At 39.8% G+C, this 14,225-nt stretch overlaps 1 protein-coding gene across 1 annotated transcript; it reads left to right on the forward strand.

Annotated features, from left to right (window-relative positions):
- The first annotated feature begins 3,202 nt into the window (after positions 1-3,202).
- On the forward strand, positions 3,203-10,393 carry rdh8a (retinol dehydrogenase 8a). Its single transcript, XM_028042669.1, has 6 exons — positions 3,203-3,308; positions 5,805-5,966; positions 6,824-7,003; positions 7,212-7,305; positions 7,421-7,604; positions 7,721-10,393. The coding sequence occupies exons 1-6, from the start codon at positions 3,203-3,205 to the stop codon at positions 7,946-7,948; spliced, it is 954 nt and encodes a 317-aa protein (XP_027898470.1). The 3' UTR covers positions 7,949-10,393.
- The last annotated feature ends 3,832 nt before the right edge of the window (positions 10,394-14,225 follow it).

Consider the following 14,225-nt stretch of genomic DNA (forward strand, 5'->3'; position numbering starts at 1 on the left):
CGCTCATAAACTGACATTATTAAATGCCACATATGGTAATGTGAATCAAGAAAATTTTTATTTTAAATGTCTCTTGTTGAGAATGTTCTATTCATTGAAAGCATACAAGGACTTTTAAGACCACTAAGTGATTGAATCAGATGAATTTTGCGACATGCTGCAGAGGCTGCATAAGCAGCCCTTGAGAGACTCTGCTAGTATACTTTCTTTGCCTTTTTCTTTTGATCAGAGAACCAAACATTGTTGTGAATCTTATGCTGAAAAGAAATAAATTCAGTGGCTTTTGTAAATCAGTAGAAATATTCTGTGTTTCAGTACAGAAGGATGCTTAAGCAGTCCATTACCTCAATCTGTTGTTTTTGTCTTCTTTGTTCTGGTCTTTTTCTCTCTCTTTTTTCAGCTGTTTAACAACCCATGAATGACAGCTGTTTTGGGTTTGCTTCTGTATTGACACGTTGGGGTTCTGAAGGACAAATTAGAATTTCTCTTCTGATAAACATATTGTAGAAAATTAATGCGTAGGTACAATGAATGTTTGAAAAAATGGTGCTTTAGATATTAAAATGATGTTCTTACTCTTAAGTTACTGCAGTGCTGCTGTGTGCATAAAGCTGTATCAGCTAGTGCTTGTCTTTCAGCAATGTCTTTCTGCCTCAGGAGCTAGAAACAGTTTTCCTCCTTCCTTCTCCCCTCTTTTAGTGGTCCTCCCATGCACTGACCCCCAACTATTCTTTCTCTCAGTTTCTTTCCACCCCTCTATTCTCATGAAGTTTGCATTCCACACCTCATCTGCAGACTGCACACAAAAGAGCAGAAAGAATTACTCCTGCACTGTGGCAAACATTCCACTCTCTATTCCAGTCCCTTATCCTTTCAGTGGCATCACCCACTGTGTGTCTCCTTTCCTGGAAAACTGCATAGAGATTTCATTAGCATGAAGGCCTAAGCAAGCTCACAGTTTATTTGTTGGTTATAGCAGGCATTCATCTTGCATTGTTTAACCTTAACAACATCTCTAATAACATAACCCAAATTAAATGTTACGAAATACAATTAGCTGTGACCTAGTCAGCAAGAAAAGCAAAGTTTGAGAATCATCAGTTCATTTATGCCAATACTCAGAACACAGGAAATTAATAATTAAACTATAAATCTAAAAAAAAAAAAAAGCTTTTAGATGGTCAGAGGATTCATTACTGGAGAGTCTGAGATTCAAGTAAATTGAAACAAAGGTTTGAGCTCAAGGCACTGCTGGAGTGTCAAAGCAAGTGTGAAAGGTTCTCTGAAAGTTTTGGAAAACTTTAGTGAGACAAATAATGTGTGTCAGAGAAAGTGGAGAAGAGGAAGTTTAGGGTAGGTTCAAAAAAGACTTTAAAAGCATGCGGCTTTATAAAGCATGTATGGACATGCATCATTCCTCTTTGTTCTGTCTCATTCACTGTCTCAAACGTCTGAAATTCCTCAGCAATAGCTGATGGCTGAAGGCTGATGGACACCAATCGATGTCTGGCAGTCCTCCTTATCTCCTTTTCCATCTGTCCTTTTTAACTAGAGGCACTTAAAAAAGCATGAGACAAATGCCCTGGATGTTGCTCCAGTGGAAAACACTGCTCTTGCATCTTATTTAGAGGTAGAGGTTTATGGAGAATCCTTAGCTTCCTGTACTGAGTAGAATTCTTCATCTTACTTGTCAAGATAAGGCAATACTTTAGATAAAAGTTTACAACCTCTGATATATTTTTATGCAAGTGCCATTCCCAGTTAGACTTTATCACTCAGTTTGTTACTTGTAAATAGATGAATAAATTGTTCTTGTTGCTTCCCTGTGTTACTGGACTGGTGTCCAGGGTGTACCCAGCCTCCCACCTGCTGGAGCTAGGCACCAGGCCCGCTCTTGATCCTGCAAGGATAAACATGTTAGATAACGGATAGATAAATGGCTGATCTTGTTACTTTGCAAAGAATCTTGTCAGTTTTAAATTAAAACTTGTTTATCTGAAGGACTTTTGTTTTTCTTTATGTTTACCTGTGGAAGAAATTGGTTGTTTTGCTTGGGGATTTTGGAAATATTCAGGCATCAGCTTTTTAATACAGCACACAAAAACTCAATCAGAAATTAGTCTGATGATGACAAGGAAAACAGAGAAACAATGAGGGTTAAAAGGCTGAAACAAAATTATCCCAAAGACATGTTAATAAGAAAAGCTATGTAGTTACAAACACCATAAATTATCAGTATTATTTAGATCATTCAGTTATTTATGCTTTTGGGCAGCAAAGATTCGACTGAAAGCTCAGCTGTCTGACAGAGGTTGCGTTCTGCAGTTTGCAAGCAATTGCATCACATTTAGCAACATGCCCAGACTAGGCAGGCTTTTTAAGGAGTCTATGTGATTTCACTGGAGAAAATGAGGGACGACTTGGCTGAGTTCTTATCTTTGCAATTATGACCCCTTGTAGCCTATGGGCTAACTAAAGAAAAATTTAACCAACTGACAAAACGTGCTTCCTGACTGTGCAACTCGCTTTCTAAACACAAGATGGCAGTACAGCACAGTTAACTACGTGACATTTTAATCACTACTTTGAAAACAACAGAATCAGTCAAATAAAAGCGTTACAACGAATTCACATTGAACCTAATACAAAAATCTTAGATAAAATCAACACTTTATTACTACAAATAGAACAAATATTAGAAACACAACAAATGAGCACAGATTTATATATATATATATATATATATGTTCCTAAAAATTGTTTTCAACTTGTTGATCTAAATATTAGATTGAAAATTATATGTTAAACACGCTAGAGAAATAGTGCAGGGATAGTGAGTGAATATTACAGTTATGTGTTGGGGTCAACAGCTCACAAATCAAATAAGCTCTGCCCCCTCACGCAACGCGCACTTGCGCGCATGCACGTCCACACTTTTCTGCTGGATTAACAAGGCTGCACTTTTGTTGCACAGAGACACCTATTTAGTTTTAAACTGCAGGAGGTCTTATGTCACGCCGTTTTGAGTTCCAGATTCCACTCAGCATGAACATGTGACTGGCTTGGGGACTCACATGGCCGCAATGGCTTCATGATCCGCTTTAGTTTTTTAAAAGTCCGGTGATCGGTAGCTCCCGCAGCAGCTCGGCGACCATCAGGGGCAGAGCAGCGCTGGAAAACACAGCGCCTACCCGGACGGATCATGGCGAACAGTGGGCAGAAAGTTGTGCTGATCACCGGTTGCTCATCGGGCATCGGGTTACGAATCGCCGTTACGCTGGCCAAAGATGAAAAGAAGCGTTACCATGGTAAAAACACGCTTTATTATTCATTGTTTCTTTGACCAGACGTACCAGTAGCAGGGCTGAAATAGACTGAGTCGTTTTGAAGTCTAGTTTGTCCGTGTTTACTGTCCTCCAACAGTCTGCTGTCGCACCACCATAAAGTTTGTTTTGATTGACTTGCATGCTCACGTTGATTTTATGTGAAGCTTCTCAATTCAACATGGGAATCATACAGTTTAGTCAGCGCTGAGATCCAGTCCACCCCCTCCTTTGGCTCACCTATTGTCATCCGAAAGGGCTGCTTCCAGGGTAGGGCTCTGCAAGGATGCCGCTTGCCATGCAGGATTCAGAAAAAGAGTCTTGTCAGTTCTCTTTCAAGTGACTTCTCCTGCACAAAGCCCTCTTTTATTGCTGTGAATTGTAGAGGGCCTGCTCCAGTTTAGTGCCGTGTCTAATGTGCCTATAGTCCCCACACTGGATTGAGTGTGAAAAGGGGGGACAAAGTTTGAGACCTGTACAAGCATGGGTTCACTCCAGAGCAAGGGCCTCGTTTGAAGTCTCCATTGGTACACAGGGGAGTTGCGGTGTCCCACATTGACATTGTCTGTCTGTGTGTTTCCTCTCAGCTTCCCAGGCATCATTAATCTGAGTTCAGAGATTTCAGCTAAAATCAGTCTTCCTTTTTTTTTTTTTTTGTGTTGTGTATTCTCCCGAGTGTGTGAGACCACTGTGGGAGTTTTTCTAGATCTACATGAAAAGATTTTTGTTGCTAGCTATGAATCTCCACAGAACTGATGTTGTTTGTAGTTCTACAATGAAACATGTCACCAGAGAAACCATTCATCATTAGCCTTATAGTCTGAATCCTGAAATTACAATCGTAGGTGAATGAAGCCATTACTATCAGTTTATGGGCAACTCTGCAGTGTTTAGTTTGAGATCTCCTTTTCTTCTTTCAGCCATTGGGATCTGATGAAATGTATTGCTGTGGAATAGATGAGCAAAACAAAAACAGTTGACTGCACCCTCCCTCCCAGTGTGTTCCTCGCTGTGAGCTGCTTTGAGCGAAACCACATCTGAGAAATGGAACTGTTTTGCTCTGTTCATTAGGAAACCCAGCAGAGATTAGATATTGCATTGTGCATTGAGTCACAATTAGCTGCAGTGACATGTTGTAAACTCTAAGAAGGCCCCTGAAAATCCTTTGTTGTTTTTTTTCACTCAAATGCAGCTCTTTCCAGAATGTTTGAGCTGCCCAGAACTATTTCCTTCAGCAACTAGAAGAACAATGGATCCCTTGATTACGTCTCAGTCAAGACGTAAATCCTTCAGTTGATTACACACAGGCATCTTAAATAATAATAATAATACTAACTGCTTTATGTAGAACTCACATGGTATCTGTATAGCAGACAAATTATGCTACTTTTACACAAATAAATTCTAAAGATACAGGTCCACCTTCATTGCTATGTTTCATGAAACATGGGCATAAAGTTGGTAAGTAATCCCATTTTCACCTTAGTAATCCCGCCCAGTTTATGTTCACAGAGGAATTAGATTAGACCTTGGTCTTATCTACGAAGGACAACAGGTAGATTTAGATAAATGTGGAATTAAAAGGCTGTTTATTTCTGCTGATTGTCATTGTGCAACAGCTCTGCCACTCATTCGCCTGTTAAGCAACATCATAATACTGGACGGGGAAGACGCCAACAAAGCCTCGACAGCACTGTGATGATAACTGCAGCTTGTGATAGATTTCTGCTTCGTATGTAGGTTAGCTCTCTCCTGTGTTTAAAGTTCAAAGGAAATCAATTCTGTGTCCTGTACCAGGTGTGGCCTTTTTTAGGAACTTTGACCCCATGTGAGGGTTTTCTTGATTGTGTTTCCATTTTGAAAGTTTCATTTGCTTGTGTTTGCACATCTCTATGTGTTCACTCTGTCTGAACTGCAGTGACTCATCAATAGTTTTGAAGCTTCAGAAAGTAATTATCTTCTAGTTCAGAGTGTCCTGCACATCTGTTCATATTAGATGCTGTTGCAGGCTGTGGTCACAGACGCCCAGTCATTGGAGAGAGAGGGGGGAAAAATCATATTATGAATAAAACAAGTTATATATAACTTGGTTTTTTGTTTTTGTTGTTGTTTCTATAGAAACAAATGTTGTTTTAGTGGAAATTGGTGAAGGACAGCTAGAGGTTTCTCTATTTTTAAGCCAAATCATTTTTGTTTGTTGTTTTATGGAACCCAACCCTGTCCTGTTAGTTTTGGCATCCTAAACAAAATATTTATTGGCTATAAATTGCTACGTCTGCAAAGATTTGCAGGGCTAAAAAACCAAAAGTCAGCAGTGTTGTTCCCACAGCGTTTTCAACATTAAACCACATTAAAGCAATCTTGCACATTATTGGATGAGTTTGAACAATCTTTAGGTACTTTAAATTAAAGAGAAATCCTTCTTTTCAGTTTAGAAGCAATTTTTTTAGTTTTGTATTGCTGTTTATCTTTGTCAAACAGTCATTGCCACCATGCGGGACCTAAAGAAGAAGGATAAGCTTCTGGAAGCAGCTGGAGATACATATGGGAAGACCCTGATGTTGCTCCCGTTAGACGTATGCAGTGACGAATCTGTCAAAGAGTGCATCAACAACATTAAGGACCGCCACATTGATATTCTGAGTGAGTGGCACACACTGAGGAGGATTTAAAACTGCTCCTTGTCTTTTAGATCCGTTACCCATATGTGTCTCAACTTATTATTATTATTATTATTATTATACATGTATTTTGTCTTTTGCTGCTCAGTTCATGTTTTGTTCACGACTTAAGTGAGCAATTCCTTCTGCAATAGGTAATGTTTAATAGAATAATACTAATTTAGTTGTTATTAAAGTTTTTAAAGTCCCATAACGGCAGTGTTTCAGACTGTTGAGACTGTAGTTTTACTCGCTGTGGTTTTGCAGTTGAGTGGATGGAAGGAGGGGATTGGAAGTCTTGAAATTCCAGTGGCCAGATATATTTTGCACTCAAACAAAAAAGGCTATTGTATACCATCATACATACAGATAGAAACACCTCTCTTAAAGGTTCACGCTTTTAAGACAACTTTGTTGTCATAACTGACTTCCCTAAAGTGAAAGGTAAGCAGGAAAACGTTTTAGAACTGACAAACCTTCTTTGGTTAATAGCAGATTTTAATGTGCAGTATGTTGCAGGTTTTCAGATTAGTGACCCTCGAACAAGAACATCTTTTCAGTACTTGTTAAAACCTTTAGTCTGGATAAAGCATCTATTTATAAACCTGCTTCCATCCCATATTACACCCCCTTCGCATAATTACTCAAAACCCAGAGGCCCCACAGCAAGGACTCCTGTTACATCACACCTTCCTGAAACTGTCACACACTGACATCTGGTGGCATTAGCAAGTAATAACTTGTGTGATCAATGTGTGTTTACTCTTATGAGACAAGTTAAACAAACTAAACTGTTTAAATTCTGAGTAGAGTACTATGTGTGTCTGGGATTCTTCTCAGTCAACAATGCAGGTGTGGGTTTGCTTGGACCAGTGGAGAGCATCAGCATCGATGAAATGAAAAGAGTTTTTGACACCAACTTCTTCGGTGTGGTTCGCATGATCAAAGAAGTGATGCCGGACATGAAGAAGAGGCGTTCAGGACACATTGTTGTCATGAGCAGCGTTATGGGTCTCCAGGGTAGGTGTTAAATCATATCTTATCATATTGATATGATTTGAAATCATATTGTCTCTTTGTAAAGACAATATGATCCAAGAGACTAATTGTTACCAGTTAGGTCAGGAGGACCATTCTCTTGTTGTTTAACCTATGTGTAAATTAAAACTTCAATTTACTGATTTAGTAATATGTTATCTTAATATTCTGTATTTTGTTCTCCATCCAGGAGTGGTTTTCAATGATGTTTACACAGCCTCTAAGTTTGCAATGGAAGGTTTCTGTGAGAGTATGGCTGTGCAGCTGATGAAGTTCAACATCCGGTAAAATGACCTCTTTCTTCTGTCCCCCAAGTTTATCGTAATTTATCTATGTTTTTTACTCATTTTTTATTTTTTTGATGCCTTCCCTGCACCTTTCTGAATCTGCTTGCCTCAGGTTGTCCATGATTGAACCTGGCCCTGTTCACACTGAGTTTGAGACGAAAATGATGGAAGACGTAGCTAAGATGGATTTTCCTGGAGTCGATGCAGACACAGTTCGATATTTTAAAGATGTTTACCTTCCATCATCCATAGATATATTTGAAGCCATGGGCCAGACTCCAGAGGACATAGCTAAAGTAAGCCAGCTGAGTCCGACTAAAACTTGTTCAAAGTTTAAAGTTTGAGTTATGTAATCGTTGACAGATACAAAGTCTGAATAATCCTCATCTAAAATTGACTTTTATTTCTCCAGTGCACAAAGATGGTTATTGAGTCGGAGAGGCCTCGCTTTAGGAATCTGACCAACAGCCTCTACACACCCATCGTGGCCTTAAAGTACGCAGATGAGACAGGTGGCCTGTCTGTAAACACCTTCTACAATTTGCTTTTCAATTTCGGTCCTCTCATGCACATCACCATGAGCATCCTGAAGTGCCTGACGTGTAGCTGCCTGCGCAGACGCACCATCTCTCCCAACTGAATAACACAGTATTCAGTTCATCTACCCTAACCCCCCAGTGTCTTAATTTGAGATTCTGGGCTAAGCAGGTAATGTAGAACGTGAAGCTCAATGCGAGGAGGCTACTTTTAGATCTAAGACACTACTATGATAAGCTTTGACAGACGATATGCGCAATTGCACAAGTTTTCTTCTGAGGAGATGGCATATCCAGGGTGCCCTGAGTGGAGAGACACATATCACACAATACAACAACACTAACATTGGTTTTAGCATACATTTTATGAAAAAAAATGCCATACTTATTCTTTAAAATAAGAACCTCAGAGGTAAAATAAATAAATAAATAAAAACAGCATGAGATATAAATCTTATGGACTCATATAAAAGCACAAAACTGAACTCAGTTAATATGTGAAACGATGACATTATATGAAACGCCAGGTTAGAAATAAATTGTAGCCAGATAACGCTATGTTAAGACTCAGAGTTATGGCATTAATAACAGAGTCATAAACAAATGGCACTGTATTGTGTCTATAATTTTATGTTTGTTTTAATGTTGTGTTGCTGTGGTCATAACTGCTGTTGAATCCTGTTTTTAATCTTTTGGCAAATGGAATGTGTTTTGTTTTTAAAGATTCAAAGAGGTCCAAGTTGGATTTTTTTTATTATTATTTTGATTTTGATTTTTAAATAAACAGTGTTCTGACTTACCCCAAAAGTTTTTATTTTATTTTTTTTTAAGAATAGAAATTACAAATTTCACCACAATACTAACCAAAAACTAAAATGTAAACAAGCTGTTGTTTAATTCAGCCAGCAGGACAGATCTTTTACCAAGAGAGGGCAGTGTTTTACTGTTTTTCCGGGTTTTTTTCCTGACAGAACTTAAAAACTGTACATTTTCATGCAGAAATGTTTGTGTGTTACGACATGAAAATAACTTTTGGTATTTGAAATTAATGCCTTATTATATTTGTGTGCTATATGTTTAAAAGCCTTTATTTACCAGCTCATTACTGGCACTCATGGACTCATTTTTATTGCAACATGACTATAGGTTATGTCATGTTTGTCATTTGAGTTTCTTCTGAAATAGATGGGTGTACGCTTTATGCCATGTTGCAACCATTATTCATTCTTACTCATATTGTAATTAATCACTCATCTCTTAGCAACTCATTTTTGGTGATGCAGTCTCAGCAGTGATTCATACAAACTTTATTACTGATTCATTTGGGAAGACAAATATTGATAGCAGCAGATGTTATCAAAAGAAAAAAATATATCTCAGTAGGTAAAGACTATTGGGAGTAATTTTCATTAAGCCACCAGGAGAGGCTATTCTAGTCTTTGCTCATGGATTTTGTTAGAGGGCCTGGTTGTGCACATGCGCACATATTAGCATGTATTTGCATGGATGATAATGTCTGTGTGTGCATGTGTGTTTGGGAATGTGCTGCTGGAGCATGCCTATGGGGCAAGTTAGTGATCTGTTGATGGATATAAAGAGGTCATGGCCTGCCCCCCTACCTCCACCCCACTACCCCATCAGAATCCTTCCCTTGAACCCCCAACCCTCTCACTCACACACCCGGCTTTGTGCCGTGTGAGAGAATGTGACCTGGTTCCCATCCCCAAGGAGGGGTGAAAACTAATGACAACCTCAGACACATTGCACAGCCTCGAGCCTCCCTCTCCAGCTGGCCCCCTTAACCCATCATGCCCGGACCTCCTGGATCTGGTACGGACTCCTGTGGCCCTGCCGTGGCGTGATCCGTCCAGTTTAGCGTACATCAACTTAATATTCTGTTCTCCAACTGATGCTGTAGGAATATGCCCAACCTAATCTTACTTACTGAGTCAGAATGCACATTGAGCATATTGCAAAATGTTAGTGCAACTGGTGCTGAACCTGTAGTGTCTGAGTAAGCCACAATGAATACTGCGCTTCAGTTCTGAGTATGTGTCTTCATCAGAGGCGACAGCTCCACACAATGGAACAAAGACACTGTCAATCACAATCAAACGGGTGTGTGTGTATGGGTGTGTGTGCGGGTTGGTGAAGAAGGGGGATACGGAATCTGAGAAGGGTGGGGGAGGAGTCCTGAATGTTCTGAGGGGTGCCAAGATCCAAAGTGGGACACGGAAGCCTATTGGCAGGGAGTGGGCACAGAACTTTGTTTAGTAAGGGGTGGGATGTTTTGAACTTGGGAAAATGAGAATTGGGATCCCTGGAAATGAATAGAAGGCCTATTTACTAACTGAATAAATTCAGAAGTTACAGCAAAGTCTCATTAAACAAGAGATCTTATCACCATTGTTGTGTACCTTTGTTTTACAATCAGGAATGTGATTGCAATATAATGAGGCCGACATAATGTACAATTGTCAAACACTGCATTTGCCTGCATCCATGTTTCCTAATGAGCAATTTGCATTTTATGGGGATAATGTATTTTCCAAAAAAAGGGAGAAATGTATGCAATTGTTTTTTCAGTATTTTTGTAAAATTAAAAGCATGTATGGGTTCTTCGGCGCCAGGTCAGAATATGGATAAGTGCCAAAAGCAAAAAAAGACAAATGGGAAGAGGGGAAATATCCCAGAGGATTGACCAGAGATATAGAGTTGGGTGTTAAGTGAAGCTGGTGTCTAGACAAAGGTGCTTCAGACTGATCCCAGGTCAGAATGCTCCCAAACGAGACTCCACTTATCTGTTTCTATTGACATTTTCCTTGTTTTCAAAGATCAGCTTAAATAACCAGTAACAGTTCGCTGATGTCAAAGAAAAGACAAATGAGAACTGAATAAAAAATGAAGTTTGGGGTTAATCATCATTTAGCACGGCTGAATGTGACTACAAATGTAGCCACATGGGACATATTACCATCAACAGAGTTGAACCCAGACCTAAGGGGGGCTATTAATCTTTTTGCAGTCAACATGGGGGAAGCTCAGGTTGCTCTTTGACAGCAGACTCCACAAGGAGAAACAAACACAACTTATTCTCTCCCCAGTTCCCTTTTACTGTCCATTTCTTTTCCTTTTCATCCTCAGTCCATGTGAAGTAACCTCTCACATGCAGCCTTGCGATTCTCTTGCGATGCTCATATGTTCACTTGCGATGCTCATATGTTCATGGAGGTATCATTTCTCATTCTCAGTCTATGTTCTTTTTTGTAAAGTCATTCAGGAGCTGACTGGAGCACAAATAAATCAGAAGTAGTTTGGCTCCCTCTGGCCAGCCATGCACATTGTTTTATGAACACAGAGGTTTTATTGTCTCAATCATTTCACCATCAGTGCTGTTCTCTTTCCCTACTGCGTTTCCAGAACATAAACAATCCAACAGGAATTTCCAGACTGGTACTCGGGTTTGCCCTCTACCGTGTTGTTTTGTTTCGCTCTTTTCACTCTCTCAAAACTACCAGTTTGGTTCAGAGTGAAACTCTGTGATTAGAGGTTTTAGTCTGTGTAAATGTTCTGGAGGTCTCAAAGAAGAGTGGTTAGTGGTTCATTGTCCAAGGATTTAAAGATTATGTAATCTGAGTTAGGGTAACTTGATCATCTCTTTTCTTTTGGAAAAAAAAGAGGCCACCGATGAGGTCAGATGAGTGTAATATTCCATTGGATGAACACAAAAGCATGTTGCAATATTTTTTAAAGCTTGAAATTCCTGTTTCTTTGCAAGATGAGGCAAGCTGCCTGAATCAAAAACAAGATACAAAATCTAGAAAACAGATAAAAGAAAAAAGAAAAATAAATGGCAATACACTCAAACATTCTCTCTTACCACTTATGTCCTCACATTTTTTGTCTCAAACATATCATTTCTCATTTGGTTTTCAACCTCTGCCACCAGGGTTCAGTTGTTTCTCTCTTTCAATGTTATAATTAGATGTCTGGGAATATGATGGGTTTTTTTAATTTACAGACAAATTACAACATGCTTTCCTTTCTGGTTTTAACCGACACCAACGAAGGAGTACTTTCAACTAGGGAAACATCCTTTTAATTTGTTTCCCAAGGATGGCACAGTCTTTCTCTCATGCCTCTCGCTGTGTGAGAGAGAACTTACTGGGTGTTGGTGTGGATGTGTGTATGAATCAGACCGAGAGGACTCAAAGACAAGACACCAATAGTGTCCTGGGATACAGCCAGGGTTGCCAGGCAAGGCAACCCTGGCTGTATCCCAGCCTCCTTTCCCTGCCAAAGAGAAATTTTCACTCAGGACCTGATCCACACTGCCACTGATTTGATCTATTCACTGTCGCCAACCATAAAGATGAGAAACCAAACGGGGCACAGGCACACCCATGCCAGGAAGCCTGCCTTAGCCCAAAGAGCCCACATCATTGTTTATTCAGCTTGAGTGCATCCCATCTTGGCAGCCAGGGTGAGAATGGATAGATATGCAACGTGGAGGTTCATCAGAACATAATGATAACATAGATTAGGGGCCAGGTTCAACATGAGAGAAGTAAATGATCTCCAGACTCCAAAATCACTCGATAAATTCTTATTTCTTATTTTTTAACATAAAAGCTACAAATGTACCCACCTCTTTTGACTATGAAAAGATGTTCGCAGATTTGTCCCTTGTGAAGAGATGTCTTTGTTGGTTATCTCTATTGGTGTGCCGCCTTCTTTTGGCTCAGCCTAATCAGAACACAAACACGCCTCTGTCATTTGGCTGCTGTCCCTCTTACCCCCTCTTTTTTCCCCTCTCCCTCACTCTGTACTTATCAACACAACAAACGTATGTCTTCCTCCTCACTTCTTTTTCACATTCTTTTATTTTTGCCTTACATGCTGACATTTGTCTACAGGCATTTGTACATTTACAGCAATGACCATCACATGTTTATTTTAAGGTGTGGCATGCATTAACTGTGATTGTCTGTTTCTGTTGCTCGAGGGAAGAGTTGCAAAGTGCTGTATTCTACGTAAAAGCAATGTGGTTTCACCATAAGTGTGATTTTGTTAAAATTTTCTGTTTTGGGCATGGCGTAGTGGATAGCGCGACCCATGTTTGGAGGCCTTGAGTCCTTGACGCGGCGTGGGTTCGACTCCCGGACCCGACAATATTTGCCCCATGTCTTCCTTCCCCCTTTCCTGTCGGCCTATTTTCATATAGAGCCCACAAAAGACCCACTGGAGGGGTAAAAAAAAATTCAGTGTTTTCTCTTGGCAAATGCAAAACAATGAAAACATATAGGTTGTATTTTATGAAAACAGCCATTAAGTGTGGTTACATTAAACTGATGTAAACATGGCGACTAAATGAAATTGGAATGTATTTACTACAGTTCACAATCCAGTATACATTAAAAGATCCATCCATTTATCCATGGTCTACACCCGCTTGTTAATGCAGTGTGGCAGGGGTGGCTGGTACCTATCTCCAGTGGTTGCTAGGTGACAGTCGGGGTACACCCTGGTCAGGCCACCCTTTCATCACAAAGGCAATGCAGAGATACCCAGAACAAACAACCAAGCATGCACACCCTCATGCCGTAGGCTAAGACTACATACTCTGCAGCCTGTGAGTGGTAAAGTATGATATTGTTGAGTTTCATGCTGCTTTGTAATGTATTTTTATCTGTGTTATTACAAACTTTAAAAGAGTATTTTCCCCCTTGAGAGATGTTGTCTGTGTTTTTCTTTTTATCACATTTAAATGTTAAGGACATTCCATCTCAACCCCTACGGCAATAAAAGCCTGTGGATAAGAACAAACCCATGACTCTGGACAACAGAGACATCAAAGATCCTGCTCTCACTGTATCCTCCAACTTATGGGCTGCCGAAAGTAATAGGCACAAAGTATTAGCAGCAGGGCTGCCAATAATGGTGATACAATGAATATTCATAAAAATACATGCAGTACACACACAGACACTCCAGTGTATCTCTGTGTTGCACTGCGATGGACTTGCAACCTGTCCAGGGTGTACCACGCCTCTTGCCCACTGATCAATGACTGCTGGAGACAGGCAGCGGTTGCCCTGTGATCCTACAAGGACTTTTCAGTTTACATAACAGATGGAAGAATGGATGGATGTATATCATTTATGTGTTGAGCCAGGGAAACATCCGAAACCATGTCACAAACTGGCCCTTCAGATACAACTATTTTAGAGTGTGCATTGGCTGTATATTGTTCAAACGCTCTACGTCAACTATTTATGTTGCTCTTTGTTTAATCTAAATTTACTAAATCTACTTTTAACTTCAGTAAAATTATACATTTGAAATAAAATTAGCACCTCTAGTACTGGTCACTGTTTAATA

Source organism: Xiphophorus couchianus, chromosome 16 (genome assembly GCF_001444195.1).
Source record: "Xiphophorus couchianus chromosome 16, X_couchianus-1.0, whole genome shotgun sequence".
Classification (NCBI taxonomy): domain Eukaryota; kingdom Metazoa; phylum Chordata; class Actinopteri; order Cyprinodontiformes; family Poeciliidae; genus Xiphophorus; species Xiphophorus couchianus.

What these genes read in the sequence shown, in the direction of transcription:
- rdh8a (XM_028042669.1), top strand. Translation starts at nt 3,203, where the DNA reads ATGGCGAACAGTGGGCAGAAAGTTGTGCTGATCACCGGTTGCTCATCG. An exon ending in TGAAAAGAAGCGTTACCATG is followed by an intron (nt 3,309 to 5,804) that starts GTAAAAACACGC and finishes TTTGTCAAACAG; the next exon opens with TCATTGCCACCATGCGGGAC. An exon ending in CCGCCACATTGATATTCTGA is followed by an intron (nt 5,967 to 6,823) that starts GTGAGTGGCACA and finishes GATTCTTCTCAG; the next exon opens with TCAACAATGCAGGTGTGGGT.